The following is a 17,233-nucleotide window of genomic DNA, read 5'->3' on the forward strand; positions in this document are numbered from 1 at the left end:
GGCACAGTTAGAGAGATCTTCCATCTGTGGTTCACTTTGCAAATGGTTGTAAAGGCTGAGGCTAGGCCAGGCTGAAGCCAGGAACCTGGAGCTTTTTCCAGTTTTCCCATGTGGGTGGCAGGGATCCAGGCACCTGGGTCATCTTCTGCTGTTTTCCCAGGAGCATTAACAGGGAGCTGGAGTGAAAGTGGAGCAGCTGGGTCTTGAACTGGCACCTCACTGGTGGAAGCTTAACCTTCTGCACCACAATGCCGGCCCCAGCTTTTTTTCTTTTTAAAGATTTATTTATTTTTATGTGAAAGAGTTACAGAGATGGGGGTGGCGTGGGGAGGGGTTGTCTTCCATTTGCTGGTTCACTCCCAAGTGGCTGTAATGATCAGAACTGAGCCAACTGAAGCTAGAAGCCAGGAGCTTCATTTAGGTCTCCCACATGGGTGGCAGGGGCCCAAAGCCCTGGGCCAACTTCCACTGCTTTACTCAGGTGATTAGCAGGGAACTGGATTGGAAATAAGTCAACTAGGACACCCTTAGGAGTTCTCGTGTTGCAAGCAGCAGTTTTACTTGCTGTGCCACAATGCAGACTCTAGGCATTTTTTTTCCTTAAGATTTATTTGTTTGAAAGACAGACTTAGAGGAGTTGAGGTGGGGGGGAGGCAGAAAGATCTGCAGTCCATTGGTTGACTTCCCCCATGGCTATGATAGGGGAACTAGGCCAGGATGAAGCCAGGAACCCAGAACTCCATCCAGATTTACCACGTGGGTGGCAGGGGCCCAAACATTTGAGCCCTATTCTGCTGCTATTCCCAGGTTGCATTAGCTGGGAGCTGGATTGGCAGTGGAATGGCCAGGGCTCAGAATAGAGCTCCTATGGGATACCCCAATGTTAGGCTTTTTTTTTTTTTTTTTTTTTCCCCAAAGATTTCTTTTTTTATTTGAAAATCAGAGTTGCATAGAGAGAAAGGGAGAGACAGAGAGAGCTTCATCCGCCGGTTCACTTCCCAGATGGTTGCACTGGCCTGGGCTGGGTCAGGCCAAATCCAGGAGCTTGGAACTCTGGGTCTCCCACATGGGTAGCAGGGACCCAGACACTTGGGCCATCTTCTTCTGCTTACCCAAAAGCATCAGCAGGGAGCTGGATTGGAAGTGGAGCAGCTGGAACTCGAACCAATGTATACAGCAGCTTAACCTGCTATTCTGCAATTCTGGCTCCAATATTATGCTTTTTAAAGCCATTATAGGGGGACCAGCACTGTGGCATAGTAGGTTAAGCCTCTGCCTGCGATGCCGGCATCCCATATGGGCGCCAATTCAAGTCCCGGCTGCTCCACTTTCTGCACCTGCCTCTCTCGGTCTGTAATTCTTTCTCTCAAATAAATAAACAAATCTTTATTTAAAAAAAAAATGCATTGTAGGAAAACAGTGATTGGGTCATGTACAAATACTGTAAAACTGCAAAAACAAAAGTTCAGACAAAAAACATATGGTGACTTTACAAGCATAATAAACCTAAGAATTTATTTACCATGTAAGAGTTAATATTCAGTACATAGTATGTTCAGTATATATACAGAAGAGTACTGTGGAAAAAGGTGAAATGATATGGAAAATAATTAAATGTAATAAGCTGATGAATAATAAACATGAAAAAATATTCAATAAAATAAAAATTAAAACCAAATAGAGATTTTAAGCCTATTTTAATACAGGCAGAAAGCAACATTGCTGATTAGGGTTTAGTTGCATTCTGTTAGGGAAACATGTTGGAAACCTTATCAGGAGACAATTTTCCATGGTCCTCTGTCTCTGCTTGTTTTGTGAGTGAATCTCTGCTCTGAGATGGTTGTCTCGCGGATGTCCTCCAGAATCAAGGGCAGGCTTGCCTACGCCTTATGGCAGATTTGTTCTCTCAGCTCAAGGAGCTGGTGCAAGAATGCTGCCACGAATGTCATTAATTCGAAGCTTAGTTTACGCACAGGCTCCATGTTAGCTCGCAAGAAGAGTACAACTTCAGACCCTTCACTATTCCTGACAGTGTTAAAAACTGTAAAGCACTTATCTTTTGACTCCACAATTCCACTGTAACGAAGTTATTCAAAAAGAATGAATCTGTGATTAGGGAAAAAAAAAATCCTCTGGCATGGAAGGATGCTCAGAGTAAATTAAGTGAAAAGAACAAGATGACATGATTACTGTCTTTACGTTCCTTGTGGAACTGTATCTAAAAGTGTGTGGAATCTAAAAAAAAAGTCTAGTAGATAAAGACGAAAATAGTAATAGTGATTACTTCTTTTGGTGAGATTATTTAATCTTTGTAGTCTGTGTTTTCTCATTTCAAGGAGTATTTGCCATGACATTTTAGAAATAAAGCAGTGATTTTCTCTTTTCATCTAAAATATGGAAAAACAGGAATTTAAGGCAGTTAAAATCTTGACCCTTTAATTTGGAATGCAAAGAATGGAGAGGTTGCATTTGCTTGACTCTTGTGGTTTTTTTTTTCTTTTAACTTACTTGCATGAAACTTTTTTTTAAAGATTTATTTGTTTCTATTTGAAAGTCAGCGTTAGAGAGCGAGAGAGCGCGCAAGAGAGAGTGAGCGAGCTTCCGTCCACAGGTTCACTTCCCAGACGGCCACAAAGGCCAGGGCTGGACCAGGCCAAAGCCAGGAGCCAGGAGCTTCATCTGGGTCTCCCACATGGGTGGCAGGGGCCCAGCCACTTGGTCCATCTTCTGCTGCTTTCCCAGGTGATTAGTAGGGAACTGGATGGAAAGTAGAGCAGCTGGGACAGTGACCAGCGGCTCCCGAATGGGATGCCGATCCCCCAGGAAACTTCTTAGGGGCTGTTTTCACTATCAGTCCTTGAAGTAGAAAGTAAGATCTATTAAATTTTTTATCTTTTTTGATGCCTTCTGCTAGAAGGTATATTTTTTGCTTTTTTTCTTTGAAACTATATGTTTTATCATTGAAATTTAAATATAGTGTTTACAGTATTTTGAAGTCACTCATATATTTACTTTTCTGTCCTTTGGCTCTTGGTTTAAGTTTACCTTGTTTATGTGGCTTGTTTTTGTGTTGACTGGAATTTTTTTGTACTTGTCTTTGCTCTCAGGACCTTGAGTAGTCCACGTTAGAGGCAGGTGATGTGCTAATCTTTTCTTTTACCAGCAAGTATTTTGGGCTTGTTTTCTTACAGTAGAATTACTAAGTGTTAGTGAAAAAGGAAATCATTGAGAACTTGCATACTTAGCTGTATTTTAGGTGCTAAGAATTAGATAGATACTGTTTACTATTTCAGTGGTTTTAGAGGACACTTGGTCCATCATTTTAAGAAGTCCAAATTAGGGCCGGCACCGTGGCTCACTTGTAATCCTCCGCCTGTGGCTCTGGAATCCCATATGGGCCCCAGGTTCTAGTCCGGGTTGCTCCTCTTCCAGTCCAGCTCTCTGCTGTGGCCCGGGAGTGCAGTGGAGGATGGCCCAAGTGCTTGGGCACCTGCACCCGCGTGGGAGACCAGGAAGAGGCACCTGGCTCCTGGCTTTGGATCGGTGCAGCACGCCAGCCGAAGCGGCCATTTGGGGGGTGAACCAAGGGAAGGAAGACCTTTCTCTCAGTCTCTCCCTCTCACTGTCTGTAACTCTACCTGTCAAGGAAATAAATAAAAAATCTTTTTTTAGAAAAAAGTCTTAATTAAATAGTTTTCAGAGTGAAGTTTTAAAAAAAATTCCTCAAAAAAATCATCTTATTTCTTTGAAAGACAGAAAGACACATACAAACGGGAGGGAGAGACAGAGATCTCTCACTCACTGGCTCATTTCCCAAATGTCTGCAGCAAGCTGGAGTTGGGATAGGCCAGAGGCAGGAACTGCGAACTCAGTCTGCGAACTCAGTCTGCGTCTCCCAGCTGAGTGCAGGAGACCCACGAACTTGAGCCACCACCTGCTGCCTTCCGGAGGCAGAGCCAAGATTTTAATCTCTCTGCTCTGATGTGGGCACCCCATGTGGTGTTAACTGCTAATGCCAGACATCCACTCCAGGGTGGAAAAAATTTTAATGTGCCATATTTACTTGTGTTTTGGTATCCCAAACAGTTCTTTGATACATGGCTCTTAAAGGCCTGCAGTGTGTTGAACATTTGACTGTGCTCTGTAAGTGTGATGACATGCCTTACTCTGGATTGCTTGGCAGAGGTAGAAAGCATCTTGAAATTTTTCAAATAATTTTATTCTAAGATCTATGTTAAGATCTATATTAAAGTCTGAATCATAGAACTAAGAGACATTGAATTTATTGAAAATTGTAGTGATTCCTTTATTTAGCTAATATTCTTGGTTAATACAAAGAAATCACTGGAAAGAAATTTAAAGCTAAATAGTAAAACTAAATATCTTTTCTAAATAATGTTGTCACATTAGTACTAATTGTATTCTTCTGACAAAGTTAAAAAGCTGTTTTAGATAGTTTTGACTTGTGTACAAGAATAAGTCAGAAGTTTTTAAAAAATCTTTTACCATTTAAAATACTTATAAAGTTGTGCTAACATTCACATTCAGAGATAGATCAGTAAGAGCTGAAGTTAAGATGGATGTATACATTGAAGTTACTGTCCTTTGAGTGATGAGGAATAGTTCTGCTACCCAGAAAATTCTTTGTGATTTTTAAAAAATCAGTTCTAACTCCTCAGAGGTGAATGCTGTTCTTATCTCTCTCCCTAAAACTGAGTGTAGGTTTCATTTCTCTTTATATGAGTAAGTGGGTTGTTTGTCTTTTAATTTTTGTATTTACATGCTATTTGTCTATGTACTCTTCATAGAGAAGACAAGGGGTATTTCAAAATGTTCGTGGGAGATTAAATTAAAAGAAATTTATTTTGGTGCAAAAATAATTTTGAAACTCCTGAATAGTTCTTTTGTAATAAGCATTTTCCCCAAACATTTAAAGATTCCTTATGTATAAATTTCATAATAGAAGCTATCTTGTCTGTAGAATATGTGTGGGGATTTCAGGATGTTTAGAATATGGAATTAAAAGAGAAAAACAAGTACTGTATTTTCTTGTGGCAGCAATCCTTAGTAATACCGTGTTGTACTTGGCCTCACCATTTTGACTTCCACTTAGATTTTGTGTGGGTTCTGGTCACCTGCTAGTTAATCTAGTTGATGCTGACTAGCACTGTCTGGTCATAAAAGTTAAAGTGCTATCCTGACAGGACTGGCTCCTAAAGCATATGTAAAGAAGAGTTGTGAGGGGAGGGTATTGGGGCCCAGTAGGTTAAGCCATCTCTTGGGACACCTGAGATGGAGTACCATTCTTCCGAGTCTCCCTTGTGGGTGCAGAGGTCCAAGGACTTGGGTCCATTCTCCTCTGCTTTCCCAGGTGCATTAGTGTTGAGCTGGGTAGGAGGTAGTGGAGCAGTTGGGACTTGACCTACTGCCCATATGGGATGCTGCTGTTGCAGGCTAGGGCTTTAACCCACAGAGCCACAGTGCCAGCCCCCTGTTAATGAATCTTCTAAGACAGCAGATAAAGGGCCCCTACCACCCATGTGGGAGACCCACATGGAGTTCTGGGCTCTTGGGTTCAGCGTGGTGCAGACTTGACCGGGGGGGGGGGGGGGGGGGGATTTGCGGGGTGGACCAGCAGATGGAAGATCAGTCTCTCTCTGTTGCTTTGCCTTTCAAGTAGATGGAAGAAAGTAAGCATTAAAAGAGAAATGTAAGGCCGGCGCCGTGGCTTAACAGGCTAATCCTCCGTCTTGAGGCGCCGGCACACCGGGTTCTAGTCCCGGTTGGGGTGCCAGATTCTATCCCGGTTGCTCCTCTTCCAGGCCAGCTCTCTGCTATGGCCCGGGAAGGCAGTGGAGGATGGCCCAAGTGCTTGGGCCCTGCACCTGCATGGGAGACCAGGAGAAGCACCTGGCTCCTGGCTTCGGATCGGCACAGCTCCAGCCGTAGCGGCCATTTGGGGGGTGAACCAACGGAAGGAAGACCTTTCTCTCTGTCTCTCTCTCTCACTATCCACTCTGCCTGTCCAAAAAAGAAAAGAAATGTAAAGCAAGGTGCTGTCCCATTCCCATATTGAATTGGTACATTTGTAAAAGCTTTCCTGGGTTTTTTCTGTTAAAGCTTTGGCTCACTTTCTCAAAACACTCTCCTCATAAGCTAATAGAAAGTCAACAAGGAGAATGCCTTGAGAGTCCCCAAAAACTCTTTGCTTTTGATTTACCCACCCTTGTTTTGACTGAGCTGCTTCTTGGTAACTTGCTTTGATTGGCGCTTATTCTAGAGAATCACATCGATGAAAGCCATGTTACATCTCCTGCTGCAGTTCTTTAAAGAAACGCTTCAGGATCTTGACCCCACCTGCTTGTAACACTTCCATTGACAACTCTGCTTTTGTCACCACTTACGTGGACACAACAGTTTTGCCAACTATCAAGCAGAAAATTTGCTGCACTTCAGTTTTTTCTGCTGCGGTTGTGTAAGCGAACCCATTTGAATGTCTGTGGTGTTGGCTGTTGTTTCTGCTGTTAATCGTACGTCTTCCTCAGGTAGACTTCAGACAGGATTGATTGTTTTCCTCACAGATTGACGTGGGTGGTCGGTTGTGGACTGCATCTTCAACATCCTGTCATTCCTTCTTAAAATTGGGTATCCATTTGTAGATTGCTGGTATGCTGGATGTTGTCCTCGTAAACTTTGCATAAAGCGTCAGTGATTTCACATTCTTCCACCAGCTTTCTCTGTTTTTGGTGTTGTTCTTGCTTCAATCTTAGCAAAACTCTTGTTGCTCTGCAAAGGACTCTTCAAGCTGTTGTGTTATTTGTAGTGCCTGAGATAATGTAATATGTGGATTGTACCTGCTCACACATGTTATGATAAGGTAATACAAGTTTATTTTGTGCCAAAACTTTTTGAAATTGTGATATAGTTTTTCATCACACACATTTCCCATGAGCCCTTTGAAGATCCCTCTTACATACATATACATGCTGTCCATATTCTAGATATAGATAGTTGTCTATATATTTGGTATGTCAGGTCCGTTGGCAGGCACATGTTGATGAATGCTTTCTCTGAATTTGTGGCATGTTTTAATTTTCTTTCTTTCTTTCTTTCTTTTTTTTTTTTTTTTTTTTAAGATTTTTATTTATTTGAAAGGCAGAGTTAGAGAGAAAGATCTTCTATCCATTGGTTCACTCTCCAAATGGCCACAGCAGGTAAGGCAGGGCTGGGCCAGGCTAAAGTTAGGAGACAGGGACTTCTCCAGGTCTCCCACGTGGATGCAGAGGCCCAAGGACTTCAGCTATCCTCCACTGCTTTCCCAAGTGCATTAACAGGGAGCTGGATTTGAAGCATTGCCTGTATGGGATGTCAGCACCACAGGCAGCAGTTTAACCTGCTGTGCCACAGCGCTAGCCACTGTATAAATTCTGGAGTGTACTTGTGAATATCTACTAAAAATCTGTTTAGGATTTTGATGGTATTACATCTTTAGCGCAAATTGGGAAACCAATGTCTTCAAATCATGTTGTCTGTCAATAAAGACTGTTTTAATTCTTTGCAACCTATATCCTTTTATTTATTTTGCCCTTTTGCCCTCCAATACTGGTACTATGTAGAATAGAAAAATTAAGGGCAAACACTGTTGCTTGTTCTTGATGTTTGGGAGAAATTTTTTAGTATTTTGTCAGTCAGTATACTAGTTGGAAGTTTTCCCATCAGATTGTAGAAGTTTTATTCTGTTCGTAGTTTATAGAGGTTATGTTTTTAAAATCACCAATGGGTGTTTAATCTTGTCATTGCCTTTTGTATACCTATTTATATAACATGATAGTTGTTATTTTTATGAATTGAATTAACTCTTTTAAAGCTATTAAGTATATCCCATACTTGATTTCCTTTTCTACCAGTTTTTTTGTTAATATCTTCTTTCTCTTTGGCATCCAGTCCAGGGCACTCACCACCTTGTTGTCGTGTCTTCGTGTCTCCTCTTTTCTGTGGCAGCTTCCCAGTTTTTGTTTGTATTGTATGACCCTGACAGTCTTAAGAAGTCATTGCTAAGTAGCCTATAGAATTTCTTCTTGTCTGCGTTTGTTTGATGCTTCTCTCACAGACTGAGTTCAGGGTTTTTGTAAAGAATACTGCAGAGCTGAAGTGCCCTCCTGCCTTCCCATCCCTGGTGTGCGATATCCATGTGCCGTCCCTGCTCATGTTACCCCTGATCCTTTGCATGAAGCAGTGCCTTCCAGATTTCTTCATTGTTACGTTGCTGTCTTGCCTTTCTCTGCTCTCTGAATGCCTAAGTGGGGGTGCCTCCAGGGAAAGGGAGGAAGGGGACTTAAACCCCACCTCCTGTCTGAGGGGAAGTGTACTTAATGTTTAGGTAATATTTGTTAAATTGGCTGATTTTTGAATGTCCTGTCAACCTTGTGTTTCAGGATAAACTCCACTTTTTGTGATATAGAATTCTTTCTATATGTTGATGGATTCCATGTGTTTTATTTTCTAAAGGTGTTTTGTACCTGTATTAATGAAGTATATTGGACTGTGTAACTTTCACAAATTTTACTTAGTTTGATTGCCCAGTCTTTGTGCCTTATATTTTTCATTGCTGATAGAATTAATAGAATTTTTATATTTGATGATAAAGAATTATTCTCTATCAAGTCTTTAAAAATAATTTCAAAAAAATTTTATTTTTATTTTATTTGAAAAGCAGAGACAGAAAAATCTTCCATCTGCTGGTTCACTCCTCAGATGTCTGCAAAAGCCAGGGCTGGACCAGGCTACGTCTCCCGTGTATCCAAGTACTAGAACTGTTTTCTGCCACCTCCCCGGGAGTGCATTATTAGGTTTATATGATTAAAACATTTTTTTTTTTTTTTTTTTAATTCACTTGAGAGGCAGAGAGAGAGGGTGAGAGAATTCACTCTGTGCCTGCAGTGCTTGGGGACTGGGCTGAGCTGAACCTGGGAACCACTTCTTCAGTCTAGGTTTCCCATGTGTGTGGCAGGAATCTAGTTACCTGAGCCATCATTGCTGCTTCCTAGGGTCTGCATTAACAGGAAGCTGAAGTTAGGTGCTGGAGCTGGAAGTTGAACGTAGGCATTATGATGTGGGATGCAAATATTTTAACCTTAACTTGGCATCTTAACTACTAAGCCAAGTGTCTTGCCTGCCCTGTGTGGTTCCCCACTCCCTATCCTCCAATACTGTCACATGATTTTTATATACTACCCTGCATGTAATTTTTTTGTTTGAAAATTTCTTTATTTATTTGAAAGGCAGAGTTATGCAGAGGCAGAGAGAAAGAGAGGTCTTCCATCCGCTGGTTCACTCCCCAGATGGCTGCAATGGCTGGAGCTGGGCTGATCCAAAGCTAGGAACTAAGAGCTTCTTCCAGGTCTTCCACACAGGTGCAGGGGCCCAAGCACGTGGGCCATCTTGTACTGCTTTCCCAGGCCATAGAAGAGAGCTGGATCGGAAGTGGAGCAGCAGGGACTAGAACTGGCACCCATATGGGCAGTGCCAGACCCCTGCATGGAATTTTGCATGGATGGGAAACTAGGTAATTAATATTTGTCAAAAACTGAAGTGAAGTCAACTTTTTGGCAGATAAGTTAACTTCTTTAAGCTCATGGCCAAGGGAGATACTTATTTTTGGAACCCTGTATTTAGAATAGGAGCTATTAGCGTCTGAAGGGATGCATCTAGCTTAGTGAATGTGGTCACAGGACCTAAGGTTCAGTAAGCGATCTCAGTCATGCTTGATGTCGTTGCAGTTGGGAGCTTGCCTAATCCTTGGTATAGGGCACTGCCTACCTGAGCCACAAGACTTGGCCCAGGTATGTGTACTGAAGAACAATTTCAGCATTCAACAACTACCTCAGGTCATGCTTTTGTAATTGTACCCTTCCTTACCACTGGATACCAGTGTGATTTTGTCTCTTGGAGATTGTGTTGTAAGTGGAATCACCGCAGTGTATGCATTTTAAGATTGACTTCTTTGTGATGTCTTTGTGATTTTTTTCTCCCAGTTGTATTAGTCGTTCAGTCCCTTTTTACTGCTCAGTAGCATTCGGAGGCCTAGCCATATCTCAGTTCATCCATTTCCTTACCTATGATCATTTTAAATGTTTCCAGTTTTGATGATTCTGGAGTGAGTGGTAAACGTTTTCCTGTAGGCTTTTATTTGAACAAATGATTATTTGTCTAGGACAGTGTCTTGAGTGAAATTGCTGGGTCATAGACTGCAGTGGCGTCCACTGTTCACCCTCCCCTGTCCCTATAGTGTTGTTTCAAAGTAACAATTTTCAGTTTCTCTTTCTCATGTTTAAATTTTTTATATGAAGATTTGGATGTAGAATAAGCTTTATTAATTTCATTTGTCCTGTTTTATGTTAAACTTGTTTGGAAAGTCTTTTAAGCGTAATTACTGTTAATAGTTGATTTAAAACTGACTGTTGTCGTAGGATTTTGCTTTGCTGGTAGTAGTTTTTTTCCCTCCTTTGACCTTGCTACTCAGTTGGTCTGTGGACCTGTAGCATTGGCTTCCCCTGGGACCTTGTTAGAAATGTAGGCTCTCAGGTCACTCTCTGGACCTGCTGGATTTGAACCTATTTTTCAACAAGATGCCCAGTGATCGGTGTACAGGTTAAGTAGAGTACTCTGAGAGCATCCTGGAGGTACATCAGAGATCATACATGCCACTCATTCTGATTTAAGATACTCAGTAGTACAGAAATAATGACATCAAACCAACAAAAATACCAAGATTTTATACTTTCAAATTCTGCTGTATACCCAACCTCAGAATACTGAAAGATGGCATTGCAGTCATTTGACTAAAAGCTGTAGTTTCCTCCCGGGGGCGACATTGTGGTGTATGTAGGCCAAGCTTCTACCTCTTACACCAGTGTCCCATATGGGTGCCAGTTCAATTCCTGGCTGCTCCTCTTCCAATCCAGCTCTCTGCATATGGCCTGGGAAAGCAGCAGGAAGAAGGCCCAAGTGCTTGAGCTCTTACACCCATGTGGGAAATCTGGAAGAAGCTCCTGGCTCCTGGCTTCGAATCGGATCAGCTCCGGCCTTTGTGGTCATTTGGGGTGTGAACCAGTGGATGGAAGACCTCCCTCTTTGGCTGTCTCTCTTTCGCTCTGTAAGTCTGCCTCTCAAATAAACAAATCTTTAAAAACAAAGCTATAGTTTCCCATCTTCCTTTTATTTTTAGGCATTTGAGTTGCTGAAGATGCCATTCCACTTGAACAGTTTATAATAGCACATACATTTTATTTTTGATCTTTTTTTTAAACTATGTAGCATTTTATTTTTTTATATTTAAATTTTTTAAAGATTTATTTATTTATTTACTTGACAGGTAGAGTTACAGACAGTGAGAGGGAGAGACAGAGAGAAAGGTCTTCCTTCTGTTGGTTCACCCCCAAAACGGCCGCTACGGCCGGCGTGCTGCGCTGATCCAAAGCCAGGAGCCAGGTGCCTCTTCCTGGTCGCCCACACGGGTGCAGGCGCCCAAGCACTTAGGCCATCCTCCACTGCTTTCCCGGGCTACAGCAGAGAGCTGGACTGGAAGAGGAGCAACTGGGACTAGAACCCGGGGCCCATATGGGATTCCAGTGCTGCAGGCGGAGGATTAGCCAAGTGAGCCATGGCACTGGCCCTGTTTTTGATCTTTTACATAGAAAATGTTGAAGAAAGGAAGACTACAAAATTGTGTCATTGGTTTATTTTAAAATTTTTTGCATATGCACTTTTTGATAAAGTAGTTTTTTATTTTCTTTAAAAATTTATTTATTTGAAAGGCAGAGTTAGATCTTCCTTTTCTCTGCTGGTTCACTCCACAAATGGCCACAACAGTTTGGGGTGTGCTAGGTTGAAGTCAGGAGCCTGGAATTCTATCTGGATCTCCCATGTGGGTGACAGGGGCTCAAGTACTGGAACCATCTGCTGCTGCTTTACCAGGAGCATTAACAGGAAGCTATATCAGAAGTGCGGTAGCCAGGACTCAGACTGATGGGTTAACTTGCTGTGCTACAATGGCTGGCCCCTCGTTATTATTTCCATTAAGAATAAAGAACCTTTAAAGATTATGAATTATGATAACAGGCAAATTCTTTCTTCATTTAATTTATAATAAGTATTTTAGTGAATGGTGGATTAGTAGGTACCTGTCTTATATCTAAGAGTGTGTGTCACTCAGACTGACCTGAGGTAAGAAGTGACTCTGATCAAAGGGAACTTGAGTGATACTCCATGGTAAGATTTGCCTATGAAAAAATTACTTTGGTTTAGTGTGAGGTTGGGGCAGGCTTTTGTGGAGAGTATTGATACAATAAAATCTGTAGTAAAAACTGGTTTTGCTATGAAGAAGTGATGGAAGAAAAAGCAGTTGTATTCTTCCAAAGTCAGTCTCAGCCAAAGGTAGTGATAAACTCTAGCTAATGAGTATGAAGCAGAAGGGAGTGAGAGTGAGTGAGAGGAAGAGCTTGGGGACTGGAATGGTAACCCCAGCAGCAGAGGCAGGAAGCCCAATAGCAGATTTGGACTGCTTGTCTGACAGGGAAGGTCACAGGACGTGGGGCCAGGATTACGGATTGCCGAACCTATATGACTAGAAGGAATACCATGTCATCTGAGTTACAAGGTAGGTTATTCGCTAAGAAGCCCTTGGAACTCTAGTATTGAATTTTGTTAGGATTTGGGTTAGAGTTGAAGCAGTAGGTCTACCAGCAATTTTTGGCATTTATGTTTGGTCTTTTAGAAGTGTAAGCGGCAGTATGTATAACTTTGCATATTAACCGTAAATAGGAATTTGAACTTTTTCTAACATTTTTTTTTTTCAAAAAAAAAAAAAGATTTATGTATTTAAAAGGCAGGGATGGAGAAAGAGGGAGAGACAGAGAAAATGTGATCTTCTGTTACTTCTCTCCCCAAATGGCTGCAACATTTGGGGCTGGGTCAGGCTGAAGCCAGGAGCTTGGAACTCCATCTGGATCTCCCCTGTAGGTGACAGGTACTTGGGCTGTCATCCACTGCTTTCTCAGGCACATTAGCAGGAGCTGGATTGGAATCATAGCAGCGGGGACTTGACTAAGTGCCCCATCATGGGATGCTGGTGTCACAGGTGGAAGCTTAACCTGTTGCATGTGCCATTGCACTGACCCCTCATTAAATTAATTTTAATGTTAGAGATTATTTTCTTGAAGAGTGAGCTTAGTGTTTCACATGACCTTTTAATAGGACATTTTTGCAATATTTTTACATCTGAAATATAAATAAGAATATTTTAGCATTCTTTAGTGTTTAATTTGAAAGAATATGAACTCACTGTCCCTCCCTGTTTGCTTTGTATGTCTGTAATGTAGGGAGGTATGGAAACTTTGGAGCTCCAGAAGGAAATAAAAGAAGAATCAGATGAAGAAGATGATGATGATGAAGAATCTGGACGATTACGTTTCAAAACTGAAAGGAAAGAAGGAACAATTATTAGGCTCTCAGATGTAACTAGAGAGAGAAGGAACATTCCAGAAACTTTGGGTAACTTTTTTTGCCTGTCTCTCATCCTTCTTCACTTCCATTTCAACTTCCTCCATAGTACTGTTGTGATTAATCAAAGAGAACAGAGATTGGACTGGAGGGGATCGTGGGTGTCATCCAGGAGTCAGGGGTCAGTGCCGAGTTACGGTATTGTAAAGGACATTCTCTAAAATGACTTGTCATTTCTGGATATACAATGTCTGAATAAAATATTTAAGGTTCTTCAGTTTATAGTAGTTTTTCTTTGAGAGTCTGTGGCCTGCAGTCATTCTCATACATACCAACTGGTTGCTGGCTGGTTCTGAGGAGGCGGCAGTGGAGTGGTGGTTGTGGAGCCAGTTGAATCTTGCTGAGCGCTGTGGTTACCAGGGCTAATTCGGGATCAGACTGGTTTTACGCTGTATCTCTCAGTGTCCTCATGGCCATCTGCTTTGTGTCTTCTGTTTGCCATTCCTCACAGTGTGTAAGGCGGCAGGGTGACTTGTGTGTAGAAACAACAGATTATCATTCTGTGCACACGCAGCTATTACAGACCTAAAACAGACAGTTACAGAGGAGTAGAAAGCCCTTCAGTAGTGGCCTTGCCCTTTATGCAGGCTTTTCCTGTGTCCACAGAATAAAGCAGTCCCTAAGGGCTTGTCAAAACACTGATGTCTGGATCCCCTACCAGTTTTTCTAATTCATTAGGTCTAGGGGGGACCAAAAACGCTGCATTTCCAGTAAGTTTTCAGTGGATGCTGTTTAAAAACCCTGGGTATTTAAAAAAAAGACATTTATTTAGTTGTTTATTTGAAAGAGTAGCAGAAAGAGAGAAAGATACAGAGACACAGAGAGAAAGAGATCTTCTGTCTGCTGATTCACTCCCCAAATGGCTGCAGTGGTCAATGCCAGGAGCAAGGAAATCCATCCCGGTCTCCCACATGGGTGGCAGGGGCCACTTAGGCTTTTTGCTGCTTTCCCAGGCCTATTAGCAGGGAGCTGGATCAGAAGTAGAGTACCTGGGATTCAAATGAGTTCTCATATGGGATGCAGACATTGCAGGTGGCGACTTAACCTGCTGCACCACAATGCTGTGCCCCAGAACCCGGGTATTTGCACAAACACTGAGATAATGCCCTCCTTCCAAGGAGGGTGAGGGGTTAGAAGGACAGGGTGAGCTGTACCTGCTGTTTGGTCTTAGTCTAAATAAAAATCAAGATCTAACCCTCATTACTGCTTTCATTGCTTCTTAAAACCATAATTTATTATATTTTTTAGTATGAGCCATAAGGATCTCTCCTTAAGTGGCAGATGGGAATTCTGCAGGAGACACTAAGCTCTCCAGATGCACCAGATAGCAGCAACAAGCCAGTCTTTTTTTTTTTTTTTGACAGGCAGAGTGGACAGTGAGAGAGAGACAGAGAGAAAGGTCTTCCTTTTGCCGTTGGTTCACCCTCCAATGGCCGCCGCGGTAGGCGTGCTGCGGCCGGCGCACCGCGCTGATCCGATGGCAGGAGCCAGGTGCTTCTCCTGGTCTCCCATGGGGTGCCATCCTCCACTGCACTCCCTGGCCACAGCAGAGAGCTGGCCTGGAAGAGGGGCAACCAGGACAGGATCGGTGCCCCAACCGGGACTAGAACCCGGTGTGCCGGCGCCGCAAGGCGGAGGATTAGCCTAACGAGCCACGGCGCCGGCTGCCAGTCTTTTCTTTACCCACGGAAAGCTTCTTCCCTTCTTCCCCTCTTGTTTCCTTCATTCTCCATCTTTTAGCCTAAGGTGTCTTAGACTTTACCCAAGTTACAGTATAAAGTTGCCAGTTGGTCTTAACCAGATACAAATTTTGAGAAATGGTCTCTATATTTGGAGATGGAAGAAAGGTCTTAAAACAGGAGAGTGGGGAATAAAAAAGGGTCCTTCAATAGGAAGACTTGGTAATACTACAGAGCAAACCTACTGGAGGAAAGATATCGCAGTCTTGGGTTGGAATAAATGAACAGGAGAGCGGTCTTTACCCACGGCTGAATACAGAGAGCAATGGGCAGCAATGTAGGTGTCTTTCTGAGCCAGTCAGTAGCTGTAGTGGCAGGGGTGGGGGAGGAGGAGATGGAGGAGCAGGGAGAGGTGGTGAGTCATCATTTCTGTGCTTCTTTGTCTCGGGCCTCATTATTTGGCCTGTGGATTTGCATAAATTTAAAACCTCTTGTAGAGAAGCAAAATAACTGAGAGCACCCTTAGATAACCATAAGGTCTAAGAATATTAGATCACTTGAAAGCAGCATTAGGAATGGGGTCTTTCCCTTTTGCGGTGAGCTCCCTGTAGGGTCACTGCGTTTCATGGATCACTTTTCCTGTTCTCTGCCAGCTTCCTAGGATCCATGATCCATCTCTGCCTGTACCTATTTCACTGGTCCCCCAGTGTGACCACCTCATCCTTGTTCATTTTATCTTGACCCAAGCTCTGGTTAGTGTCATTGTTCTAAAATGTTCTTGCCTCTGTTAATAATTTTTGTTTCATTCCTATGTATTTCTCTTTTCAAGTCTGTTTCCTTCTTTCTTTCTTTCTGATGTCATTTGTACGTTTATTTTATTCAAAAAGCTTAAATTTTTTTTTTCCTTTTCAAGGCACCTGACAGCTTTGTAGTGGTGTAATTTTGAGACAGGAGTCTCGAAGGGAGTTGGTTTGTAGTTGGCAGGTGACCCCCTTCCAGTAGAGGGGAGTGGGTCTGATGGAATTAGAGATACAGTGGCTAGAAGCGTAAACATTTTATTATTACCGTTCTTAGAAATATTCAAAAAGGATGTAAATGCATTTGTATAGAATATGATTGGTTAGATAATAGGACACAGTGAAAATGATACTTAAATGTACCTTTTTTTCATATTTGTGAACTCTAACTTAAGAATGCTTAATCTTCAACAATAGTAACTACAAAGTTAGATTCCAGTACAAGAGATTCTCCTCAGTACAAAAAAGATTTTTCTGTCAAAATATTGGTTCCCTGAGACCTTTAGCATTTTCCCCAAATGACCAATTTGATTTGTGAAGAAAATATTCTTTGAGAAAGAGGTTGTTTCATACTTGGTAAATTTTACCTGTGAGTTTATTATGTGATCCTGGTGATAGAAACAGCAGTTCTGTATAAACAGTTGGCTTATTTGATTTTATGAAGTTGTCTAGTAACTTTATAACTTCCTATGAGTGTGCTTAATGTAGTCTTACATGAAATCTATTTCTTGGGAAATGATGTCTTTCAACATATTAATACAGATCTTTGTTGTGATATTAATATTGAAAACACTTTGCCCTTTAAAAAGAACTAATGCTCTGACATTCCTCTTTTCTAATTCTTAAGAATTACATATGAAATAGTGAGCTATCTTAAATCTAGAAGGGAGTTTTGCTCACTTTCAGTCTTTTCTTCACATTCAAATACATTTTCCTTAAATATAAGAAACACTAATTCATGTTTGTCACAGTCCTAACAGTTAAGAATCCCAGTGCACAGGTATTGATTTGTATTTTGAATTTAGGTTGGATTAACCGTAGGATTTTAGGTTTTCATCTGAGTTAAGATCTTAGTTAGCTTTTTTCTCAGTCAAGATTCTGGAATTTAAGCCTTGCAGAAAAAGATGGGGATGACTGTTCTCGAGAGTGGTACAAAACTACGTGCTCAGAAGGTCATTAATTTATTATGTACCAAGA

General features: G+C 41.8%; 1 protein-coding gene across 6 annotated transcripts in view; it reads left to right on the forward strand.

The window, feature by feature from the left end:
* RBM33 (RNA binding motif protein 33) overlaps nucleotides 1-17,233 on the forward strand; it is a 149,205-nt gene that overhangs the window by 47,867 nt on the left and 84,105 nt on the right. For all 6 annotated transcript variants that reach the window (XM_062192913.1, XM_062192915.1, XM_062192918.1 and 3 more), the window contains one exon: nucleotides 13,380-13,551. In XM_062192913.1, coding sequence (XP_062048897.1) covers nucleotides 13,380-13,551 — 172 coding nt within the window. The remainder of the gene's footprint in view (nucleotides 1-13,379; nucleotides 13,552-17,233) is intronic.

The sequence above is a fragment of the Lepus europaeus genome, chromosome 5, assembly GCF_033115175.1.
Source record: "Lepus europaeus isolate LE1 chromosome 5, mLepTim1.pri, whole genome shotgun sequence".
Lineage (NCBI taxonomy): Eukaryota > Metazoa > Chordata > Mammalia > Lagomorpha > Leporidae > Lepus > Lepus europaeus.